The sequence below is a fragment of the Panulirus ornatus genome, chromosome 30 (assembly GCF_036320965.1).
Source record: "Panulirus ornatus isolate Po-2019 chromosome 30, ASM3632096v1, whole genome shotgun sequence".
NCBI lineage: Eukaryota > Metazoa > Arthropoda > Malacostraca > Decapoda > Palinuridae > Panulirus > Panulirus ornatus.
In genome coordinates this window covers 21,443,075-21,466,803 of record NC_092253.1, presented here as the reverse complement: position 1 = coordinate 21,466,803, position 23,729 = coordinate 21,443,075, and the positions used below count along the sequence as shown (strand labels likewise).

Genomic DNA, 23,729 nt, shown 5'->3' with positions numbered 1-23,729 from the left:
AGATTAATAGATTTGCATATGGAAAATGTAATAATATAACATCATGTTGTTAGAGGAATATGTGCAGGCGTGATGCGGATTCTTGAGAGCAAGGCTTGGACATTTGTATATGATTAAGTACAAAGTATGAAAGTAATCATTTTGTGATAGAATATTTACTTGAAAAATACCAACCAATCTTTGGTAAGGAAAAACTAAATCAGCAGAAGTATTCATGTGTAAGGATTAACCATTTGAAATAAACATGTGTAAGGATTAACCAGCAGAAGTACACATGTATAAGGATTAACACACAAAGGGAAGATACATCTTTTCAATTATAGTCGTTCTAATATTGAAATTCAAGATTATGATTACAAGAAATACACGTGATTCTGTATAAGATTATTTATTATTTGCCTACAATAACATATGAGAAGAAATACATCTCTATTAATATAAAATTGTAACATAATGGTTTGATTATGTTAAACTAAGGATAGCCGTGGGGTGGTCTGTAGGTGGGTTCGTGAGGGTAGGTAGGGTAATGGGCTTCGCCCTCGTAGTTGACGTCAGCCAGGAAGCCGGAGTCGCCGTGTACTTCGTAGTTCACCGTCTTGAGACGACCGTCAGAAAGTCTGACGAAATAAGTTCCTTCAGTATCGTATCCGTCACGTGTTTCCTCGTGGCCGTAATAGTTGCCGGCGTATTGGTCGTCCACTTTCCATTGGAAGGAGTAGTTTGGATCATCCTGGAAGATAGGAACGTCACTTAATACTACTTGCATAATATATAGACAGAAATCACTTACAAAAATTGTGTCTGGCCTGTCATGATGGAATGTATTACTTGTCTGTAAAACAAATATTGTTCCTGTTTGTGGTAGGAGCAGTTCTAAGGTGAATGGTAGGTAATGTTTTTGGTCGATATAGATATCCCACCTCCGATGGACGTGCACACATACACATGTGTAAGAGATTCTGTTCCGCATGTGATGGTGAGGCGAGTATGAATGAAGTGGTCAGTTTCATGTGTTGTTCCATCATACAATATGATGAGGGAAAGTTAATGATTAGGGAAAATACAGGAGTAACGTTTGAATAGATGAAAGAGTTAGTTAGCTTTTCGGAGGTGTGATTAAGATCTAGGAAGATGGTAATCTCTACAATTCTGAGAAGAATGCCTGATTATTGGAAATTATGTTGGTGACTGAATATTGAAGTTAGAAGCATATGTAGTTATGCATTAATTGTTGGACATAGGTAAGACTAAGGCAAAATACAGGAGACAGTACACTAAATAGATGAGAAGACCAGGTCTGCCGGTAGACTTACATAATCATTATCGTGGTAGGAGGGTTTTGGTGGCTCATAGGGAACTTGTGGGTGACTGTAGATTGGAATAATTTCTGCTGATGCGACGACCAGAAGGGCGGCCATGAGGAATATCTGCAAATAATTGAACTAGAATGTATTTTGCAGTCAAGTTATGTTTAGTTGTTTATGGAGACTTGTTAGCAGCCATTAGATACCACAAAAGTGTTTTCATAATATGTTATGAACCTACCTTGTTGTACATGTTGTCGGTTGGTGGAGAAGAGTGAGGTGATGCTGACTGAGACTCCTGTCCGCTTTATATACTGGTGGCTTCACTGACCTTCTGGTCCTGGGGTGAGCAGTTACATAAGAAAAAGTAGAGCATCATTTTTATAACCTCTCTCCTCTTGTGACAGGTTCAGAAAATGTTACCCGGTGAGAAGATGGGAAGTAATGTGTGAGTTTATTAATTATATTGTTTAGCAGCCGGAATGTATGGGTTTGTTTGTGTGTTAGTTATGGTAATATGTGTGAAGACCGAATACCACAGACAGTCTCCTGTACTTTTGTGCCTTTTGAAAAGACCATTTTTCTATAGCGTAATTCGACATGTGGCAAGTACTTGATCAAGAGCAGTATTCCTACCTTCTTCATCATAATGGATGTAAACTGGGATCCAAGTTCGATAACAACCTCCTTGGACACACCATTTCCGGAAATCATCTGTAACAGAGCCTGAGTTACCTGTCTTCTTTCACTAGAAGGTAATAGAATGGCTTGCAGGTAACGAGTACCATAATCAGTTAAGGTAAAATTGTAAGTAAACTTTCTTACAATGTATTGGTGGAATGTCTCCTGAAAGGATACTATAATGTTCCCTGTAGTCGCAGTCTTCGGTACCAGTCGACTGCCAATGTCTTGCTTCATCAGCTGCCATCCACGTCTGTGCAAAATTGTGTTGTCCTTTCTGTAGGGTGTTTGCTCCACTCCTATTTCTCTGAAAAATTCTGTCATATGTCATGTAATTCAATATCATTCCAAGTGCCTACTAGGGTGCAGTAATACGTAAACTTAGTTCTCAGAGAGAATATGCCTTGTAAACACTGTGTACAAAATCATAAGAAGCAAAAGAATAAGTGATGTCAAAGACACACTAAAGACACTAATGAAGGACAATAGACTTTTTACCTAAACGTTTTGATTGTCAACACTGTAGAATGAGGAGGTCCATGGAGGTACAGGAGACAGCAGCGAGCATCCTTTCCCACACTGTCCACGGCAGCAGATCTGCAGTCAGCTCACCACCGCAGCACAGCCCTCTTGATGAACACGTCCCCATGTGGTGAGCTCCTTCAGAAGAATCTGCACAATAATTTATCACGAAGCGGACCTTGCCTAGACTGATAGGAAATGATAGGTCCCAAGCTGCATTAGTCCAGCTTCATGATAATGGCTTCCTCACCTCAGGCAGCTGCTTCATGTCTTGGTGGCAACCCTAACATAAGATAACGGCTGACGTAGGAGGACGTATCACCTGGGGCCTCACTTGTTTCCTTATGAAACCTGTATGTTAGTAACAGCAAATTATGCTTTGTAGCCAAGTATTGAAGTTCCCGTTTAAAGTTAAACTATCTCTCTAGTAAGTATCTCGATCTAAACTACCACAGTCCTGTATGTAGAAGTCGTCTATGTAGCATAGATGCATGCAGCACTTCTGTATGTAGAACAGCTGCATGAAGCACTGCTGTGTATGAAGCACAGTGGCCATCGTTCACCAAAGGTTTAGGAAATTTACTGTTAAGATATTCTTGTGATATATGTAAGCGGACAGTCGAAGAACTGGATGATGTGATTGATTTATGCTGTTAACCCCGGCAACTTTACTGTGCACACTGTGTTCATCTTGTAAGCAGCAGCGACACAATTGGGTCTTACTCAGGCCCCAATGGATTGATCCTACATATAACGTTATTTCATTACATACACAACAACAGGAATACGTCATATTCCTGTGATGTATAGACATAAGTTGAAGATGTTCAAGACTTTATTTAATATTTATATACGACAGTTCAGAGACTTCAGATTTGTATAATGATCGGATGGTGTATGAAAATCGCTTGACAGACGGAAATTTTGAGACGTGAAGCAAAAGAGAAACATTTGAAATGCACAACTTGGATAAAGATGAAACTCTTCATTTTATGTGGTTATGAAAGTGATAACTAATCTAATTAATAATAATCTCATTACAAATGCAATCCGGACTAGGATATGTTTCAAATTCGTCATGAATTGATATTCGGAGAGCTGTAATGTCGACGCGCGGACGCAAAGGAAGATTAATGAACGAATAATCAATGGAAGAATAAATGAAAGATGTTGTAGATATAACTTCATAATGTAGCACGATCAAACACAATAGGATGAAAATATCATGGAAGAAGATAAGGATATGTGTGTAACCACACACACACACACACACACACACACACACACACACACACACACACACACACACACACACACACACACACGAAGCGGATACACATCCTTGAAATTCAGGGTAATGATTGCAAGAAATACATAAAATTCTGTTTAATAAGATTTAATTGATATTCTCACACAATAACACATAAAACTAAAACGAATTCCTATTAGAACAGATTCTAATATCACTTTGCGATCAAACGTGGGTGAGTTCTGCCAAACAGGTCAAGGTTGGAGTGGGAGATGGGATCTGGTTCATGGATGGGTCCTGCTGGCTCGTAAGTGGGATGAGGCTTATATGTGGGTTCGTGAGGGTAGGTAGGGTAATGGGCTTCGCCCTCGTAGTTGACGTCAGCCAGGAAGCCGGAGTCGCCGTGTACTTCGTAGTTCACCGTCATGAGACGACCGTCAGAAAGTCTGACGAAATAAGTTCCTTCAGTATCGTATCCGTCACGGGTTTCTTCGTGGCCGTAGTAGTTGCCGGCGTATTGGTCGTCCACTTTCCATTGGAAGGAGTAGTTTGGATCATCCTGGAAGATAGGAACGTCACTTAATACTACTTGCAATATATATAGATATCACATTATCTAATATTCTCGTACATAGATTGTGTCTGGCATGTCGTGACTGGGGACTGTAATGCAGTTCATGTCCATGGCACGATCGGTGGGTAAGATTTCTTTTTCCGTCGACAAAAATATCCTGCCACCGATGGACGTGCACACATTGAGGTGAGTATGGATGAAGTGGTCAGTTTCATCTGTTGCCCCAGTATACAGTATGTTGAGACAAAGCTAATGAGAAGGAAACACACAGGACTCACAGATAGATAGATGGAAGAGTTAGTGGTTTCTTCAAACCTGAGTTGAGCATCTAGGAAGTGAGTAATCGTTACACCAATAAGGACAACCTATAAAAGATTAAAATCAAATCAGTGGCTGAAGATTGAAGCTCTGAACATCATACATGTTTATAAATAAACATTCGGGCAGACGAAGGTCACGGAATATACAAGAAAGATAACGCTAAAGCAAGAGACTGGAGAACAGATGTAGTAATATTAGGTGTAGATTCCGCCCATGTTGACGAGTCTACATGAGAGAGCCAGGTCTGTAGACTTACATGATCAGGATCGTGGTAGGTGTGTTTTGGTGGCTCGTAAGGATGTTGTGGAGTGCTGTAGGTGGGGATAACTTCAGCTGAGACGGTGACTGCAAGGACGACCAAGAACACCTGTAAAAAAAAAAAGTTTACAGGCATCAATTTCGCAGTCAAATAGAATTTGTTGTTTATGTAGTGCTGTGAGCAGTGGCAAGACCTTACCTTGTGGGTCATGCTGATTGTTACTGGAGTACTAACAAGACTGGTGTTGGGTTAGGCTCGCGCCTGCTTTATATACCGGTGGCTCCACTGACCTGGTCATGGGGTGAGCAGCTACAGAGAAAATGCAGAACAACCTTTTTTTTCTTCTTATGAAGGCTTCACCTTTTGCGACAGGTTCACGTGGTAAGTGTCCTCACCTCATACGATGCTCCCGTGTTGCCACTGTCAATAACAGGGTCATGTTAGTGTCTTAGACGAACTATTATAATGATTCCGCTAAGCAGCCGGTGTCATGGGTGCGTGTGACTGGCGAGCGCGCCTACAACTTCCCACTTACGTTAGACGAATTGGCAGGTGAAGCAAAGGACATTTCTTTAAAGGGAAAGTTAATTCTTACGCAGTGGGAAACGGAGTTGTGTGGCAAGCAGACGATGAGTTGTTGACGATAGTACGTTAGGTATAGTCATATGTGTAGAAAGACTTCCACACACACACACACAAACACACACACACACACACACACACACAAACACACACACACACAAACATCTAAGTAGCTTAGAGTTTTCCTGTCTTAAACACTGGAAAGTATCAAGAACAGTGAATTATGACTAGGGAAAGAAAGAAACTGACGAATTGATTGAAAAATGATAATGGTGTTATGAGATGAAAAAGAATCTCATGGAATGAAAATGACATAGTAATGAACACAGATTTACATAAGATGACGAGCATGAGAGGGTACATAGCCAAAGGATGAAAGGTACGATATGTAAATAACTGGAAAGGTCAGTCGGGGCCGCTCTAGATGTCTTGCTGGCTGCCAAACTAGAGGAAAACCCCATAGCAAAGGATATAGAAATTAGTGATCATAGCAGACAGGGAGGGAGACCAGGAGCAGAGTCTGTGTCTGGGCAATAGACCCAGAGCAGTGGGACACGAACCTGGGGACATCATACAGAGGTGCGCAGGATATGCTGATGAATTGATAGAGACGGAACAATCACTGAAGTTTATGGTTTGGAAAGATTGAATGCTCAGACAAATGCAGAGCATTCAGGACCAGTGCTTGTTGGCAGAACTGGAGATTATAGAGAAAGCCAGAGACAGAGGTTGACCTATCGATCGTGATGCACTTGATGGTAAAGTAGGAGGTTGATCAAAGCAAACCTTTAATCATTTTTGGATTGAATGAAGATCGAACACCATACAAAGAGGACTTGCACGTTGAAAGATGACTTGTGGTTGTAGAATCTCCAGACTTGATTTCTTTAATAAAAAGACAGAAGAGTTTGTGGTTATGATGGTGAGGTGTGAGGATGGCCAATGATGATGATGATTTCTTTGGGTCGAGCAGCCAGGAGGTGCTGAGGCAAGCTAAGGATTCAGCCGCTTATAGACCAGACGTGATAAACCAAGGGCACACAGGGAGAAGAGTCAAGAATGTTGTCAGAAGCGAAAAAGAAAAGATAAACAGGGTAACACGAAATGATGCAAGAGGACGGGGCTTCCCCGCCATTAATACGTAGGCGTCAGGAATGATGGCAAAATTGGACAAAGTGTCTAAATGCTGACGGACTAGTAATAGATGGTAAGGGGCTGGAATCTATGGAACGTATTAAGGCAAACACTTGTTATCGTTGGAGTCGTGGAAACAAAGGTTATTAATGAGATAACATCTCACCTGTCCTGTCCAGCGGGGTACATGATAGTAACGATGGAAAGTGATGGCAGACGAAGAAAAGATTTTTACCATCCTAATAACAGGTTTTGAGAGTAATCATATATGATAAACCCACTGGAAAAGATGATCATTTGATGATGGATTATATGTGGTATAGATTATGAGATCAGATTCAAAGAGGAGGTATAGTCGTGGAAACTATGTAGAAAATCAACAATTTCTCAGGTGTGGTGAGAGGTAATATTACAATGAGGTTTGCCTCATATATAGAAAGAATGTTGAGAAAGACGGAGGAGTGGTTCAGTCTAAGATGCTCAAAGGCGAAGTCACCCCGCAATCTGCTGTGATGATTATAAGGGCTGAACCCCTGTCAGCCAGCGGCATAAAGTATAAGAGAGAGGAAGAAGAAAAGGCAGGATAAGAATGGAGGAGTAGGGGAGACACAGAACTCTGAAAAATGATATGGCGGACAAAGCAACGGACAGCCCAAAATCTATACATAAAGTCATCAGGTGTAGATGATTATCAGCTGATTACTCTGAGGGATACAGAGGCAAGAAGTACAGAGGATGGTGTAAGGACATACGAGGAACTACATGTAGAGTCCATTAGTAATTTCACAGTGACAAACACTGTAGCCCTAACATCAGTTAGATGGAATGTGGAGAATACTGAAGGCTCTTGACCCTTGACAGATCACTTGAAATGTTGTTCAAGATATCGCTGGAAAAAGGTCAAGGGAGTGGAGGCTGGAAAATGTCATACCTGTCCATTAAAAAGGGCAGTGAACTCCATCCAGTACTGAAGACTTCCATAGTGGAGCTCGGCCTCCTTCATCTCCTTGGTGTTCTGACTCAGGTCATCTATATCAGGTCATGAGGCGAAGACGTGGTCTAGACAGCAACACGGGTCATTATGACACTTGCTTCGCTTCCTTGCGTCTGTGAGGCTTCCCTTCCTCTATCTGTACCTGGTTTATGACCAGGTGAATCTATACATATAGCTATACATATAATTATTACATATAACTAACCATTTTCCCGACTCCATGAGTCATTTGTGCCCTGAGCACCAGACATTTCCTCACCGCCTCGGTGCTACCTACACTCACCGGTCCCATGACAGTAAGAAAGGTCACACCACCACCAAGTTCCCTCTCTGTCTTGGACGTCGCTCTTTATCCCCCGGCTGAGGAATCTGAAGGTCAAGTGTTAACTAAACGCGGTTGGCGCTGCTTCGATCGTTCCTGATCTCAGGTCATCATGTTCTCCAGTGCCAAGCGCTCTTGTTTTTCACCCTGTAGGCGCTTTTTTATATCACTCCGAAACCTCTAGTTTTACTCTCTGTAGCTCAGAGTTCCTGACAGAAGAACATTGATGAGAAACTAATCATCCATATTCCTCTTCCTCCCACCACCAGAAGAAGGAACACTAGTGAAAAACAATGCACTATTTACACGCGTCCGAAATCAGAGAGCAAACATGTTCAGTATGAGAGAAATTGAGGATTACAAGCAGGAGGGGAGTGAGAATCAGTGTCATTATGTGAAGTGAAAGTATCTGCATAAGAACCAATAAGGTTAGAGGAAGAGATGATCAATTACAGAGTCAAGAAGAGAGTAGGCGAAAGACAGAACCCTGAGGAACTCCACCGTTGCTCCACAAACGACAACTGTAGTGGAACGGCCAGAGAGGAATTCATGCATTCAGGGTACAGACTGAAACACAAAAACCAAAGGGAGTTTAGAACGTAAAGTCTTACGCTACACCCAGTCAAATACTTTGGTCATGTCACAAGTTACGGCAAAAGTTTCACCAAAATCCCTGAGAAAAGAGGACCAGAGATGTGTCACATAGGAGATATCACCTGTATATCAAGCACCGTGAAATCCACATTTGTGTTCGGAAAGAACGGAATGGGAATCTAAGTATTTCAAAAAGTGAGAGTTAAGGATAGTCTTGAAGGCTTTGGAGAGGCAGAAGTGAGACTGCTGGTGTGATAGCTTGAGGGGGTTGGATCAGTCTCCTGTCTCAGGGATAGGTTGCATCCAGGCAGGCTGTACGAGGAGGGAAAAGTCCGGACCTTTAGACAGAGACTAAATAGGCGGACAAGGATCGCTGGAAGTTCAGAGGCGCGCTTCCTGAGGACACGAGGCTATATTCCATCTGGAGCATACGCTCTGTCTTCGTGGAGGTGGGAGAACACTTAGAAGACCCTGCACGAGGAACATATAAGAGATGGTGTGGGGTCAGTAGGAGCAGATATGAACTGATGATGATTAGACGCAGAATCATTTAGAATTGAATCAGTGGAAGATAAGGTAGCAAATAGAATCTGCTTTATTAGATGGTTAGATGGTTAGCTATAGGCTGATGAGGTCGGAAGAAAAGGGAAAGGTTTAATTACATAAGTTGTCGGAGATGTTATTAGTGAAGGGTCAGAAAGATTTGTTCGTAGACGAAAGCACGCGGCACATTCTATGTTTCTGTATGATTTCTCGACTTTAAGAAAAAAGAAAGAAAAAAAAACCCAGCTGTTCCGAGCAGAACGCTGGGCGTGTTTCAAGGGTAGGGAAGGTTCATGATCTGGTACGATCTGTCCCTGAAGGGAAGTGCAATTGAGCAGGAGCGATGAAACCATGTGACAGGGGAAAGAAGAGTTAGAAGGTGGGGTAAAGAACTCCATCCCAGCCAAGATTATCTCCGATATACGTTCAGCACAGCTGGAGGCGCAATGATCATTAAGTAAAGAAACTGAACAACGCTAAGTTGTGCCACAGGGCCTAAGGTGTTGTGTTCGAGGATGGAATAAAGGGTAGAGGTGCCCTGTGTGAAGAGACAGAGATAAGATTGTAGTCGGAGGTCGCAAAAGGAGTAAGAGATACGGTCGTGAACTTAGAATAGGAAGGTTGTGAGAAATGAAAAAAAGAGATATCAGGTGTGTTGGAGGCGTGGTAGTGAAGACAGGGAACTACGTGTGAGCACTGAACACAGTCTTAAGTGAGCGATGATATTCAAGTTCATGATGTGGCAGCAATACACACACACACACACACACTTGAGACGGAATTCTGTCACCGATGCCTGGGACCTCGTATAGTTACACATAGAATGTGGATAAACCATAGATTTTTCTGTGCTTTATGATATGACGAAATTCCGATCGGTCTCGAAGTGAAAGAAGTTGTCAAAGAGCAGAGGCAAGTGTGTGTGTGTGTGTGTGTGTGTGTGTGTGTGTGTGTGTGTGTGTGTGTGTGTGTGTGTGTGTGTGTGTGTGTGTGTGTGTGTGTGTGTGTAGGGATCAACACACGAAGGACAAATGATACCCATGAACAAGTGTACCTATGTCGTGAAATTCAAGGTAATGGATACAACTGATGGATATGATTCTTAAAAAAGATTGCCTTTTCTTCTCGGTTCATACAGTACGAAAATAACTTAATAACAAAAGGCCTGATACCTTTCATTATCATGCCAGACTAATGTGAGACGTACAAAGGCTGGTAGTCGTAAGTCGGGTCAAGGATGGTTCCCGGTTTGTACGTGGGCCAAGGCTCGAATGCGGGCTCGAGGTAGTAGGCGAGCTTGGGTCTATAGGTGTGCTTGGGTTTATAGGTGGGTTGAGGTTTGTAGGTGGGTTCGGGCCTGTAGGTGGGCTCAGGTTTGTAGGTGGGCTCCGGTTTGTAGGTGGGCTCGGGTTTGTAGGTGGGCTCGGGCCTGTAGGTGGGTTCAGGTTTGTAGATGGGCTCCGGTTTGTAGGTGAGCTCGGGCCTGTAGGTGGGCTCAGGTTTGTAGGTGGGCTCCGGCTTGTAGGTGGGCTCAGGTTTGTAGGTGGGCTCAGGTTTGTAGGTGGGCTTGGGCCTGTAGGTGGGCTCAGGTTTGTAGGTGGGCTCCGGTTTGTAGGTGGGCTCGGGCCTGTAGGTGGGCTCAGGTTTGTAGGTGGGCTCCGGTTTGTAGGTGGGCTCGGGTTTGTAGGTGGGCTCGGGCTTGTAGGTGGGCTCAGGGCTTGTAGGTGGGCTCAGGTTTGTAGGTGGGCTCGGGTTTGTAGTTGGGCTTGGACCTGTATGTGAGCGTGGGTTTATCAGTGGGCTTGGGCTTGTTGGTGGGCCCGGGCTTGTAGGTAGGGCTCGGGCTTGTAGGTGGGGCCGGGCTGATGGATAGGGTACTGGGCATCACCCTCGTAGTCGACCTGAACCTGGAAGCCTGAGTCACCATGGACTTCGTAGGTAACTCTCTGGACACGACCGTCAGAAAGATGGACGTAATATGATCCCTCAGCGTCGTAGCCTTCACGAGCTTCTTCATGGCCGTAGTGGTTGCCAGAGTACTCGTCGTCCACCTCCCACTGGAAGGAGTAGTTGGGATCATCCTGGAAGAAAGGAACGTAACTTGATATTAAATTTAATTCTTCTACATCAGTTGAGTCTGGCATGTCATGACCTGGGACTACGTATTACTTATCTGTATAACAACTTGGATGTGGTTCATGGCACGACCAGTTTCTCAGGAGGTCGACATAAACATCCCGCCACCAATATGGTCGTGTAACACATACATTTGTATGCGATTCTGTTACGTGCCTGAAGGTGAGGTGAGGAAGAATGAAAGGTTCAGTGCCAGCATCCAGTATGAGAAAAGCAAGGCTTTCCTTCTTCCTTCACTTAGGAAAACCGACCCATCAAAAGAGTCCAGCGTCTGCGAAGCCCCTTGAATGTTTTCCTTCGTTGCCTGTACCGACAAAAGTTGGTTACTGGCTCTGGATGATGTCAAGGACATCAAGGCTGGTCGATGGCTCCATCATCCGGGGCCAGACGGAGGACATCTGCGTCAGGAACCTACCAAGCCGTAAAGGTTTTTGTTTTCCGTGTGCCAGGCTAGGTAATGTTGTGGACACTGTAGTGGAGGTGTGTGGCGGTGCTAACGACAGTATCCTTTTTGATATGTCACTCACGTCCTAACGATATACTGAAGGAGAGATCAGTGTAACAGTTGGGAAAATATTGCTACCTTATTCGACGTTTTCGAAACAAAACTAACAGTATTATGATGGCTTTTTCGGTAAGGTGTTCAAGGCTCATCAATAGATCAGTGAATCTTTAGTCACAGGAGGGAATCGGATTCGTGAACCTATGGAGGCATTTTAAATGCATTCTGATATGTTTACGGAGGACGAACTGCATCTGAATGAAATGGGAGTTGCGCATTTTGGCAGGCTCCTTAGTGAGTGTATGTTTGCGTTTTGGTCAATTAAACACAGTCCGCCAGGAGCAGCCACATCCTCGTATGTTAATTCTCTTCGAAATATGTCTCATTCATATATGAAAATATTTGATGTTGATTTACGGAGTATATGTAACAAAATATCAGAGTTTGAAACTACTGCAATGATTGAAAATTATGATACTACTGACAGTTTTGAATCTTTGTAAAGTATTGAAAATAGAGATTCCCTTGCTAAATGAACATTTCCAAGGTACACTGTCTTTATCAGGTCCAGGGTATACTACTGTCCTGAGAAATGTTGCACCGGTTGATAATGACTTCATTTATGGAAGAACCAGAGATAAGATTTGCAAGAAAATAACATCAGGACTAGTTAATAAGTTCCCTGCATAGACACTAGAGGAAAACGAAAGACTTTATGACTAGTAGTGGAAATTTGCTATGAACACGAGTCGACCATAGTAAATTTTGATATACCGGTATTTGAGTGAGGGAAATTGCTCTCCAATAGCTCCGGGCGGGACTCTGCTTAGAGTTGCTAAATAGCGCCCTAATACATTTACTAGAGAAACTCTCTTGCGACGAGAGTACATTAGATTCAGTTGTAGCTACAAATGAGGATCTCGTCAATAATGTGGAAACTGAAGAAAAGTTTGAGAAGTAATCACCGACAGAGTAATTTAGAGGTATGGTGCAGTGATGAAATAAAGGAGTGCCACTTGTCTGATAATACTGCGCAGAAGAGACTCAGAAATATCCATAACCAAAATCATGGAGTATACCATGTAAATGTGCGTAGAGAAACCAAGAAATGTATATACCTAAGTAAACGTCAGTATGAAGCATGTATTGCCGAAAGTGGCACAGGAAATTCAGATGAATCTTATGATGATGTTGGAAGGAAGAGAGTGATCACCCAAGCAATTGGGTCATTGATTGAGGAACATGGTGACTTGGATGAAGATGTCGGAGTCAAGGTTTAAATTATCTGTTTTTGCTTTGCATTTCTTGCATATGAATATACAGCTGATGTCTCGAGTCCTGTTCCGTTGGTAAGAGAAGGAAAATGTTGACATAAAATTTGAAAATGTACTGTCAGCATTAGATGGTATGAAAGTAAACAAAATGGAAGGCTTAGACGAGTTTCATCCAAGGACAATGAAAAAGACGAAAAGCGAGAAAGCTAAGCCCTTGACTGTTGTGTTCCTTTCAGTAGATCACTTGCCTGTGGGGAAACTTCCAGAGGACTGGAAGTATGGAAATGTGACACCGATATACAAAAACGGTAATAAATCGAAGCCCAGAAATAATCGTCCAATCAGCGTCGCGTGTGTAGTTGGTAATGGGATAGAAATCCTCATGGTGGACATACTCATAACCCATGTAGAAACCACCACTTGATAAACGATTCTCCTCAAAGCTCTCGGCAATACCGCTCATAACTGACACTTGGCCTGATTTCTTTTATAAAATGATCAATAGCACCAATAAAGTAAAACAAGTGATCTCATCTATTTAGATCTTCGAAAGGTTTTCGATGAAGTTCAATACCAAAGTTTACTAGCGAACTCTTTTACATATCGGCTGTAATATAAATTCTGTTGAGCTTCGAAAAGTAGATGAGAAAAAAGACTTAGGTATGTATAATCTCGATGATCTAAAAACAAGTAAGCATTGCAAGAAGTAGTAAAAATGACCAACAAAAGACTCTTGGATTTACAGTTAAGGCTTTCGAATCTAAGTCCAGGTAAATTATCCTCACTCTTTACAATTCAATGATGCATCTCCACCTTGATATTGTGCTCAGGTGTGGTCACCCTGCTAGACAAATGACGTAGATGGAATGGACAGAGTACAGAGACAAACTGCCAGGATGATTCCCGGACTGAGAAACTAATCTTATGACAGACGAATAAAAGACAAATTTCTTTCGCTTAAAAAAAAGAAGAATAAGAGGTGACCTGATACAGGTATTAAGAATTTTCGAAAGCTTCGATGATTTTGATCTAATAGGCTACTTAAGGATAAATTCTTCTGATTTCACTCATTTCAGTGGACAGAAACCCGTGTGTAAACGTTTTACAGTGAATCCTTCAGCAGGATTTTTGACATAGGGAGAAATTTGAGAACAGAACGAAAGATGCGTTTAAGAAGTCTTAATAAGAAATTCGTTTCATATCCACGATGAACATTGTTTGAGCCTCCTCAATTACATGAGAATGTTGCAGGTTTCTCTCTGTGAAACAACTTTATGTCTTTCTGCACTTAAGTATTTGTTCTCTTCCATATACCAACAGTCTCTTGAGGACCAAGTGGTCTGTTGCTCTTTGAATTCCTTCCTAGTCTTTGTCTAGATATTGATCGTGAAGTTAATTATATCATAATCTGAGTTCTGATTTCAGTCAATAGATACGGCACAGACACAGTCAGACATTGCAGATAATGAAAGGGGCGAAGGAATAACATACACTAGACATGAACTTCAATCGCTTGACAGGTCTAGATGAGAGGACCAGGTCTGGTTGTAGACTTACATGATCAGGGTCGTGGTAGGAGGGTTGTGGAGGCGCGTACGGAGGACGTGGAGTGCTGTGGGTGGGGACAACTTCAGCTGAAGCGACGACCACAGAAGCGACCAATAAGATTATCTGTAAGCAGTTTAACCGGAATGAATTTGGCAGTCGTAGGAGACGACAGTAGCAATTTTTTTTTTCTCCCTATATTATCCTCAGAGCTTACCTCATGGGTCATGTTGTTTGTTACTGGAGAATGCGACTGGTGCTGAGCAAAGCCAGCGCGTGCGCTATATATATATATTGGTGGCTCCCCTGACCTACTGGTCATGGAGGTCGGCCAATGTGTCAGGTAAAACCAGAACATCCTTTCTTCAAGCCTTCACCTCTTGCTAAAGGTTCGCGAGATATATTTTATCCTCTCGTAAGCTATGATGTATTGCCGGTATTATTAATAAGTTATGCTGGCGACCCGAACACTTGGTTCAGTCGTTAGGTTTGAGATGGGTGTACAATTTGTATTTTTTTACGTTTCTTTTTTAATTCCTCGCTGCCCTAGATTGAAAGGTGAAGACCAGCTTCTCTCGATGTTCCTCGCCTAAAGATTATAAGAAGTACATTTATCTTACAAGTCGACGGTCATTAAGACGAATAATCTGGTTTTTGTAACCGTCACATATAATTGATACGTTTATAGTCACTGGTATTTCATCGTTAGAGCCACTGGCGAGTATCTTAATACCTAGTCATCATGACATCAACTGGGATGGACTGGCATAAATACCTACCTCTCAGAATATATAAAGGTTTCAATTTCATTTATGAAAATATATAAAGGTTTCAATTTCATATATGAAGAATATATAAAGGTTTCAATTTCATATATGAAGAATATATAAAGGTTTCAGTACCATATATGAACATATAAAGGTTCAATTTCATATGGTAAGGAAAACATCTAAGAGGTTTGCAGGTGATGAAAGTAACAGACAGTGAGTCTTCAGATTCTTTTTATAACACCTGTGACCCATATTCTCTCCACTCTCAATAGCTTACAAGAAATGAAAGAAAAAAGATATAGAAAGACAGGAGTCGTAGGCTTACGTATTGTCTCCGTACTGATAACAGTGGTGATGTATTTTCTTTTATGATATTTCTCTTTGCAGATGTGCCTCACATATCCTGAGGCTAATAGAATCTTCGACGGTGCTTTGACGCTTTCTAATGACCATAGTGACAGAAGAAATGACTTCAAAGAAACATACAGACACAATAGCACGTAAGCCAAGTCTATGGACGTGCTAATTACAATCTTTCAGAAAATAGGACTCTGAGAAAATTGGTATTTCCGCTTGAGGCATAAATGGACGCCCGGTGAGGAGTCGTGAGATACAGAGTGATGTGACCAGGAGCTACGGTAAGCAGGCGGAGGAGACGTTCCGTGGGAGTGCTCACCAGAACAGCAGTTTAAACCAGAGAGAGAGAGAGAGAGAGAGAGAGAGAGAGAGAGAGAGAGAGAGAGAGAGAGAGAGAGAGAGAGAGAGAGAGAGTGGGTGGGGGTCATGAATGTATCGCATGAATGCAATAGTCGAATTTCAATTTTCGATTAGGTCACTCATATGTACAGGCTCGGGTAGCCTGGGTGCTTAGACACCTCCCTGATGATGGTCAGCTTCTCAGTGCTTCCTCCCACACGACCACCAGGAGTGTTGAGGGTGGGTGTATACGGACGCAGGAGGGTCATAGATAACATGATTCTTCTCGTTGACCGAAGCTGGTGCCATTGTAGTCCTTCTTTATGCTCCAGATGAACTCGAGTGTGTAGAGGACTTTGGGCAAACAAGGTTGAAACTTGTCACTAATCGTGTCATGGCTAATTGACCGAGGATCGCTTATAACTATCTCACGTACACATCCAGGATGGACTTCATGGCTGGGGGTCTGTGCTCGTTGTCTGTGGCGCATTCATGATGAAGTCAATACCCGTAGAACTAAAGATCTCGAAGTGCATGAGTGGGAGTTAAACTTTAGGGGGCTCCCTTGAAGCGACCTATGTGTTCTGCAGTCGGTATATGGAAAATCGTCCCGCTGGTTTCAGTCCCAATCTCTAATCTGATATGATGGCCGTTGAAATGATCAGTCCCACTAAGTTTATCCCAGCGACGGTGGTAAGTGGAAGCTGGAAATTTGAGAGTTACGTGTGTGCTTATGTGGCGGGAATGTGGACACACTGACCTCCAGCACGAGACATACCAGGTATGATCACCAGGTGTGGACACCATCCCCCACCCACACCACCAGACGTGGACACCAGCCCCCACCCACACTACCAGGCGTGGACACCAACCCCCACCCACACTACCAGGCGTGGACACCATCCCCCACCCACACCACCAGGCGTGGACACCATCCCCCACCCACACCACTAGGCGTGGACACCATCCCCCACCCACAACCCCAGGCGTGGACATCAACCCCTACAATTTCTGATAGAGACAGTTCAGTATACACAATTCCTTACTACCATTCAGAAGGGTTGTAGGCAGCAGATGGAAGCTGTAGGTGGCAGGTGGAAGCTATGGGTGGCAGGTGGAAGGTTGTGGGTGGCAGGTGGAGGACTGTGGGAATCAATGAGATTCCAAATAAGGTAAAGTAAGACGATTTGCAGGAAGTGATCACTCACACGTTTACCGGATCTTGTGTATCTTGTCTGGAGACCTTACATGGCCAGTAGTGCTACCTGGTGACCCCTTGATCTCGTCTGTGCGAAACGAACAGGAAAGTCGACTTTGTAATGTGCCTCCCACTGGTTATATACAGGAAGCTCCTCCCTCCTCGCATCTTGGGGGAGTCACTCGCTTTGAAAGCGAAAGTAGAGACGTTTTTTCTTTTTTTCTTTTATCATCACAGAAGGTACTGAGAGAGACCCCTGGGCCGACTCATGATGATTGGTATGACGGCCTTCATCCAAAGCCTTAGAGCGAGAGTTCGCGCCTTAACTGGTCTCCTGAAATACCTTACTTGAAATACCATGCCAGGACAGACATGGCTGACCTACTGCGCTGCCACACGTCTGAACCACACAGATCTCAGTCATGTACCTCGAGCTGCCATTGTGCACACGTGACGATGCCCATTCTGAAGTTTGGATAACAGGAGACAAGAACTCTCGTGTCATATTACATTGATCTATGCTAATGGATCGACTGGCATAACCGTTTGACATAGCTGTTTGGTGACACAGATCCTCCGTAGGTGTGGCCATATGGTGTGTCTACCTCTGTTGGTGTGGCCACAAGGTGTGGCTGTCTCCGCCGGTGTGGCCCCACGGTTACTGTGGTCATCTAGATACGTACAACTGAGGAACCTGAACTGAATCTTTTTTCTTTCTGACGGGAAAATGTTGCTTGTCTTGTTCCACTGACATATTCCCGGGGGAAGCTGTGGTAAGCGAGCCACCGCCTCACCGGAAGCCTTCCACGAGAGTGTACATTTACTGTGGTAACAAGCCGCGCTGTCTCCAGGACCTGACGTGGTATCATGGGTCATCATACTCTGGTTTGAACACCATTGATAAAGAATCCAACACCTTCACTGACACATTGATAAAGAATCCGACACCTTCACTGACACATTGATAAAGAATCCGACACCTTCACTGACACATTGATAAAGAATCCGACACCTTCACTGACACATTGATAAAGAATCCGACACCTTCACTGACAAATTGATAAAGAATCCGACACCTTCACTGACACATTGATAAGGAATCCGACACCTTCACTGACACATTGATAAAGAATCCGACACCTTCACTGACACATTGATAAAGAATCCGACACCTTCACTGACAAGGAAAATCTGGGACGTCAAAGACCTTGTCATTTGGGAATCAGTTGTTCTTGTGTGTTGTGATCGTAAGCTGTGTCAAGCTGGTGAATTCTTTAGATGCAAATAGTGTCATGTCAATCACTTCGTCATCCAGTAGGCAACACCTTCCTCACCTTTTCTTCTTTTCGTGATTTTATGAAAAAGAAAAAATATTCTCTCGTGTGCAAAACTAATATATAAAAAAGAATTCCTTTCAAATTAAGTTCTATACTTTTCGTACCGTCTTACATAAGGATTTTTTTTTTTTGCGTTTTTCGCTGTTCTAAAATCTCAAACTGGTTTTTACTACATTTCATAAGAAATTCTTATCTTTTTTTTCCCTCTGCAACTGGTTGTGGTCAAGAGGTGTTGGCTCACAATAATGACTTCAGAACACTGTGCCCAAGACACACTAATATCAGAGAACCATTGCCTTGTTATCATTTTCTTCCACTTCTTTAAAGGTGTTTAGACCAGATCATCTTACATAGGCCTTGGGCATGTGTGGTCTGTGTATATATGACCTTGGGTCTGTGTGGTCTGTGTATCTATGACCCTGGGTCTGCGTGGCCTATGTATCTATGACCTTGGGTCTGTATGGTCTGTGTATCTATGAGCCTGGGTCTGTGTGGCCTATGTATCTATGATCCTGGGTCTGTGTGGTCTGTGTATCTATGACCCTGGGTCTGTGAGGTCTGTGTATCTCTGATCTCTTGGTTCTGTGGTCTGTGTGGTCTGGCTCATTTATGACCTTGGGTCTATGTGTTCTATGTATCTCTGACCCTAGGTCTGTGTAGTCTGTGTGTCCTTGACCCTGAATCCATGTGGTCTTTGTGTCTATGTAGCTCATTTCCTTGAGACTCCCTTAGAACGCCTTAACAGTGGCCATAGAGGTCAGGTCAAAGGTGAACGTGTCACCTCGTACGGTGGCTCTGATGCTGGTTGATCTGACAAACAAAAAAACATCTTAGCATCGTGCATCTTTCTCCCCATAGCTTCATCTATATAAGTGACCTCGATATATATATATCTATATTCATGGCTCTCTTCATATATCCAGCAATTGATAGATAGATGATTATCATCATCAATCTCCATTATCATCATCAATCTTTATCATCATTATTATCACTATTAATTACGAAACTCCTCGGACTATTTTGATAAGGCTCCTTCAGCTTCGAGGCTGCGCTCTACGCAGGAGCAGGGCAAGGTGGGTCCCTCTTGGTGCAAGGAGAACCAGGACGACGCTGGACACTTTCTCCGTCTGTTGACGATGGTACAACCTCCTCGAAGAGGATTCCTGTCTCGTGGTGTAACCAACTGCAGGAGTAATCAACACAGACCTGGCGCAATGTATACTTGACCTTCCTACCCCAGGATCCCCCTCTTGTAGGGCTTCCGCAGCGCTCAGGAAGTCAGCCATGTTCACCGGGCGGCGCTAGAGGTTTAGAAAGTATGATATGGGTATGCGTGTTTGGGGTTAACACTAAACAGTTCGGGTTTAAATGCTCAGTGTCTTCTGCACAGATTTTTCTTGATTATCTATGGACTTGGTCATACAGCAACTTTCTAACTGCCTACTTGATCATACAGCAACTTTGTAATTACAGACTTGATCATACAGCAACTTTCTAACTGCTTACTTGATCATACAGTAACTTTGTAATTACAGACTTGATCATACAGCAACTTTCTAACTGCCTACTTGATCATACAGTAACTTTGTAATTACAGACTTGATCATACAGTAACTTTCTAACTGCCTACTTGATCATACAGTAACTTTGTAATTACAGACTTGATCATACAGTAACTTTCTAACTGCCTACTTGATCATACAGTAACTTTCTAATCACAGACAATGATTTTTTTTCATGGTGGAGACATAATTCACGGATAAAAGTCCACATCACGGTTGAGTCCTAAGTGAAATACAGAAAGAATTATGAAACGGAGAAACAAAAGACAAAGGAAAGTATTTACGAATTTTTGAGGACATGTAAGACCTATCTTTTGAAATGTGCGGCAGGTCATAGCTACTGGGAAAGACATGAGAAGGCATAGAGTTCCAAAGCTTCGAGGTATAGGGAGAGAAGCAGGTATCAAAACGGCCCACCCCTGAGTTGCCAATGGTCGCACAATAATCATTTGACGCAGCGGCTTACGGAGTATTGCATGGTCTAGCTAGTGATGGGGGCACACGAGCAGCCAGATCTCGGGAGCAAAAACCAAAGTAATAAAACAACTTTCTAATTACAGATCACAGAGCAACAAAATGCTCTCAGTGTCAGGCACCACAAACCAGTGCTGCCCCCCACTAACTTTCTCTGGGGTCCACTACTCCCTGGGCCGATGGCCCGATGGGTGCGAGTGAGCTACATGAGCTGGACCAGCATGTTACACTGACCAACAACACTGGACCAGCATGTTACACTGACCAACAACACTGGACCAGCATGGTACACTGACCAACAACACTGGACCAGCATGTTACACTGACCAACAACACTGGACCAGCATGGTACACTGACCAACAACAGCGGACCAGCATGGTACACTGACCAACAACACTGGACCAGCATGATACACTGACCAACAACACTGGACCAGCATGTTACACTGACCAACAACACTGGACCAGCATGTTACACTGACCAACAACAATGGACCAGCGTGGTACACTGACCAACAACACTGGACTAGCGTGGTACACTGACCAACAACACTGAACCAGCATGGTACACTGACCAACAACACTGAACCAGCATGGTACACTGACCAACAACACTGGACCATCAAGGTACATAATTGCTTGCATTCATTGCACACTACCTTGCGTCACACTGTATCATTAGGCGTCACCCTACATCACACTATGTCTCCTTGCGTCACCATACATTACACTCTGTTACGCTAAATCATTATGCATCATCCTACATCATACTTCGCCATCTTGCATCACGTTGCTTCACACTGTCTCACCTTAACTCATACTATATCATCCTACATCACCCCACGTTACACCATGTCACCCTACATTACCTTACATCACACTACATCATCCTTCGTCACCATACATCACAGTATATCATCCCCATACATCAAGCTACACCATCCTGCATCACACTGCACCATCCTACTTCACTCTGCAACACGCTACATCCTTCTCTTTCACATTGCATCATAACCTACATTACGCTACAACCTTCTGCATCGCCTTACATCTCCTTACATTGCACTACATCGTCCCTCTCCATCCTATATTCCGCCACATCATCCTACATAACCCTACATCATCCGGTATTATCCTACGACATCTTGTCTTATCCTGCATCGCATTACATCATCCCTGATCACCAGCATCATCCTCTGTCATCCTGTACTACCCTACATCATCCTGTACTACCTTACATCATCCTGTACCACCCTACATCATCCTGTACTACCCTACATCATCCTGTACTACCCTACATCATCCTGTACTACCTTATATCATCCTGTACTACCTTATATCATAGTATATCGTCTTGTACTTCCCTATGTCATAGTATATCATCCTGTACGAACCTAAGTCATAATACATCCTTCAGTACTACCTTACATCACACTGCATCATCATTTAGTACCTTACACCACACAACATCATCTTTGCCTTACATCACAAAATATCGCACCTACATCACACGACGTCAACTCACACCATCCCTGGACAGATTATAATGAGGTTTATGAAGTATCCCATCCTCTACAGGCTACTGTGACTGGTTGGGACGTCTGTCCCACCTCACAGTCGAAAACGTCTGATGATATGAAGGTAATGTTGGACCCGACTGGCTCAGGGCAATCGCCCGTGCCAACCTGCCTACACCACCTACTGTGTGCTGCATCATCCACCCAGATTCACTTATAGACACACACTGACGAACCGTCTTATTAAACACCTCTGATTACCTCATGCTCAGGTCCCCGTGTCCCATGAGAGTGTTGTAACGAGACTGTACTCATACCACGGGTCTCCAGGAACAGGTGAATTTACCACAGGCTCTTGAATTCCCCACATATGGTCAGAGGACTTTTGACCTTACTTGATCATCATCGCTGACCAGTATCTACCCGTTGGCCGCAGCCCACAGGCGCCAACGCCCTAACGAAGACACCAATACCTGGGCACACAGGCCGGTGGCCGCAATACGCCACTGTGGACCGCGGACTGGTCGATGCTCCTGGGCTGATGTGTTGAGCGAATATGACGTGGAAACTAAATGGGATGATAATGTGAGCACCGTCAAGGAAGCCAACCCACACGTCGCTGCTTCCGAGGGAGGTCCTTAAGACGACACCCAGGCGACGTGCCCTGGATCACACCCATCTGACGTGTCCTGGACGAAACCCAGGTGATGTGTCCTGGATCACACCCAGCTGACGTGTCCTGGACGAAACCCAGGTGACGTGTCCTGGATCACCCAGACATTAAGAGGCTAACGCAACCATGAAACCAGGCCATCAACCATCACCACAACAACAACCTCTACAAGGCCCTCCACAACACCACCACCACCACCACAACCTCCACAAGGCCCTCCACAACACCACCACCACCACCACAACCTCCACAAGGCCCTCCACAACACCGTAATTCGCGACTTAAGCATTGTGGAGGCACGATATTCCCCCCACCAAGCTCCAGCACCTGGAGCACTCCATCAGCCACTGTCAGTAGGATACTCACAGAGTTGGTCCAATCCTTTCCCTGAGTCAGTCACCTCTCCAGTGGAGAGAGTGTCCCTCATCTTGCTGACAATGCTACTATCTGCCATCCTGCTGTTATTCCCTGTCCCCCAGACCACTTACCCAGTCCCATCACTCACAGGTCAGTGCTGAACGCGTCAGCAACACCACCCGGGTCCTCCAGCGATCATAATGACATTCTTCGTCGTCTCAAGACACTTGGACTCCTCCACCTCTGAACCCAGGAACATCGACACACCGTTCTTCCTTCTCACACTCCGCCCACGCCTTCCTCGCCTGGTCACCCGGTCTTGTCTACCTCACCACCAATCAAGAGGCGCTCCACACCCTGGTCCTCCTACCACAGCTCTCGCTAACCATCATCAACTACACCTCATCCGACAATTTGGAAACAAGCCACCATTTTCGCCACCATCATCCCCCTCATGCTGTATGAGTTTGCGAACTACGTGCACTCCCTCAGCGCCATCTACATGCACTCGCTCAGCGCCATCTACATGCACTCGCTCAGCGCCATCTACATGTACTCGCTCAGCGCCATCTACATGTACTCGGTCAGCGCCATCTACATGCACTC

At 43.9% G+C, this 23,729-nt stretch overlaps 3 protein-coding genes across 3 annotated transcripts; all 3 read right to left on the bottom strand.

The window, feature by feature from the left end:
- Positions 1–472: 472 nt before the first annotated feature.
- LOC139758530 (cuticle protein 8-like) lies at positions 473–1,557 on the bottom strand. Its single transcript, XM_071680051.1, has 3 exons — positions 1,546–1,557; positions 1,314–1,427; positions 473–730 (listed from the first exon to the last, which is right to left on the bottom strand). Exons 1-3 carry the CDS (start codon positions 1,555–1,557, stop codon positions 473–475), a joined length of 384 nt encoding a protein of 127 aa, XP_071536152.1.
- Positions 1,558–3,897: 2,340 nt separating this feature from the next.
- LOC139758597 (uncharacterized) lies at positions 3,898–5,150 on the bottom strand. The gene is made up of 3 exons (XM_071680116.1): positions 5,109–5,150; positions 4,908–5,018; positions 3,898–4,315 (listed from the first exon to the last, which is right to left on the bottom strand). Exons 1-3 carry the CDS (start codon positions 5,118–5,120, stop codon positions 3,971–3,973), a joined length of 468 nt encoding a protein of 155 aa, XP_071536217.1. The 5' UTR covers positions 5,121–5,150; the 3' UTR covers positions 3,898–3,970.
- A 4,996-nt stretch (positions 5,151–10,146) lies between these two features.
- Positions 10,147–17,705, bottom strand: LOC139758529 (uncharacterized). Its single transcript, XM_071680050.1, has 4 exons — positions 17,586–17,705; positions 14,483–14,662; positions 11,004–11,160; positions 10,147–10,956 (listed from the first exon to the last, which is right to left on the bottom strand). The coding sequence occupies exons 1-4, from the start codon at positions 17,703–17,705 to the stop codon at positions 10,271–10,273; spliced, it is 1,143 nt and encodes a 380-aa protein (XP_071536151.1). The 3' UTR covers positions 10,147–10,270.
- Between the last annotated feature and the right edge of the window lie 6,024 nt (positions 17,706–23,729).

Bases quoted from the DNA above. Each gene is read 5' to 3' on its own strand.
- LOC139758597 (XM_071680116.1), bottom strand. The intron at 4,316-4,907 runs GTAAGTCTACAG...CCTATCTTCCAG, and splicing joins CCTACCACGATCCTGATCAT to GATGATCCAAACTACTCCTT.
- LOC139758529 (XM_071680050.1), bottom strand. From the start codon at position 17,705: ATGACACGAGAGTTCTTGTCTCCTGTTATCCAAACTTCAGAATGGGCA. The intron at 14,663-17,585 runs GTAGGTCAGCCA...AACTGCTTACAG, and splicing joins TTCAGACGTGTGGCAGCGCA to ATAATCTTATTGGTCGCTTC. The intron at 11,161-14,482 runs GTATGTTATTCC...CCTTTCTTCCAG, and splicing joins GATTGAAGTTCATGTCTAGT to GATGATCCCAACTACTCCTT.
- LOC139758530 (XM_071680051.1), bottom strand. The intron at 731-1,313 runs GTAAGTCTACCG...CCTATCTTCCAG, and splicing joins CCTACCACGATAATGATTAT to GATGATCCAAACTACTCCTT.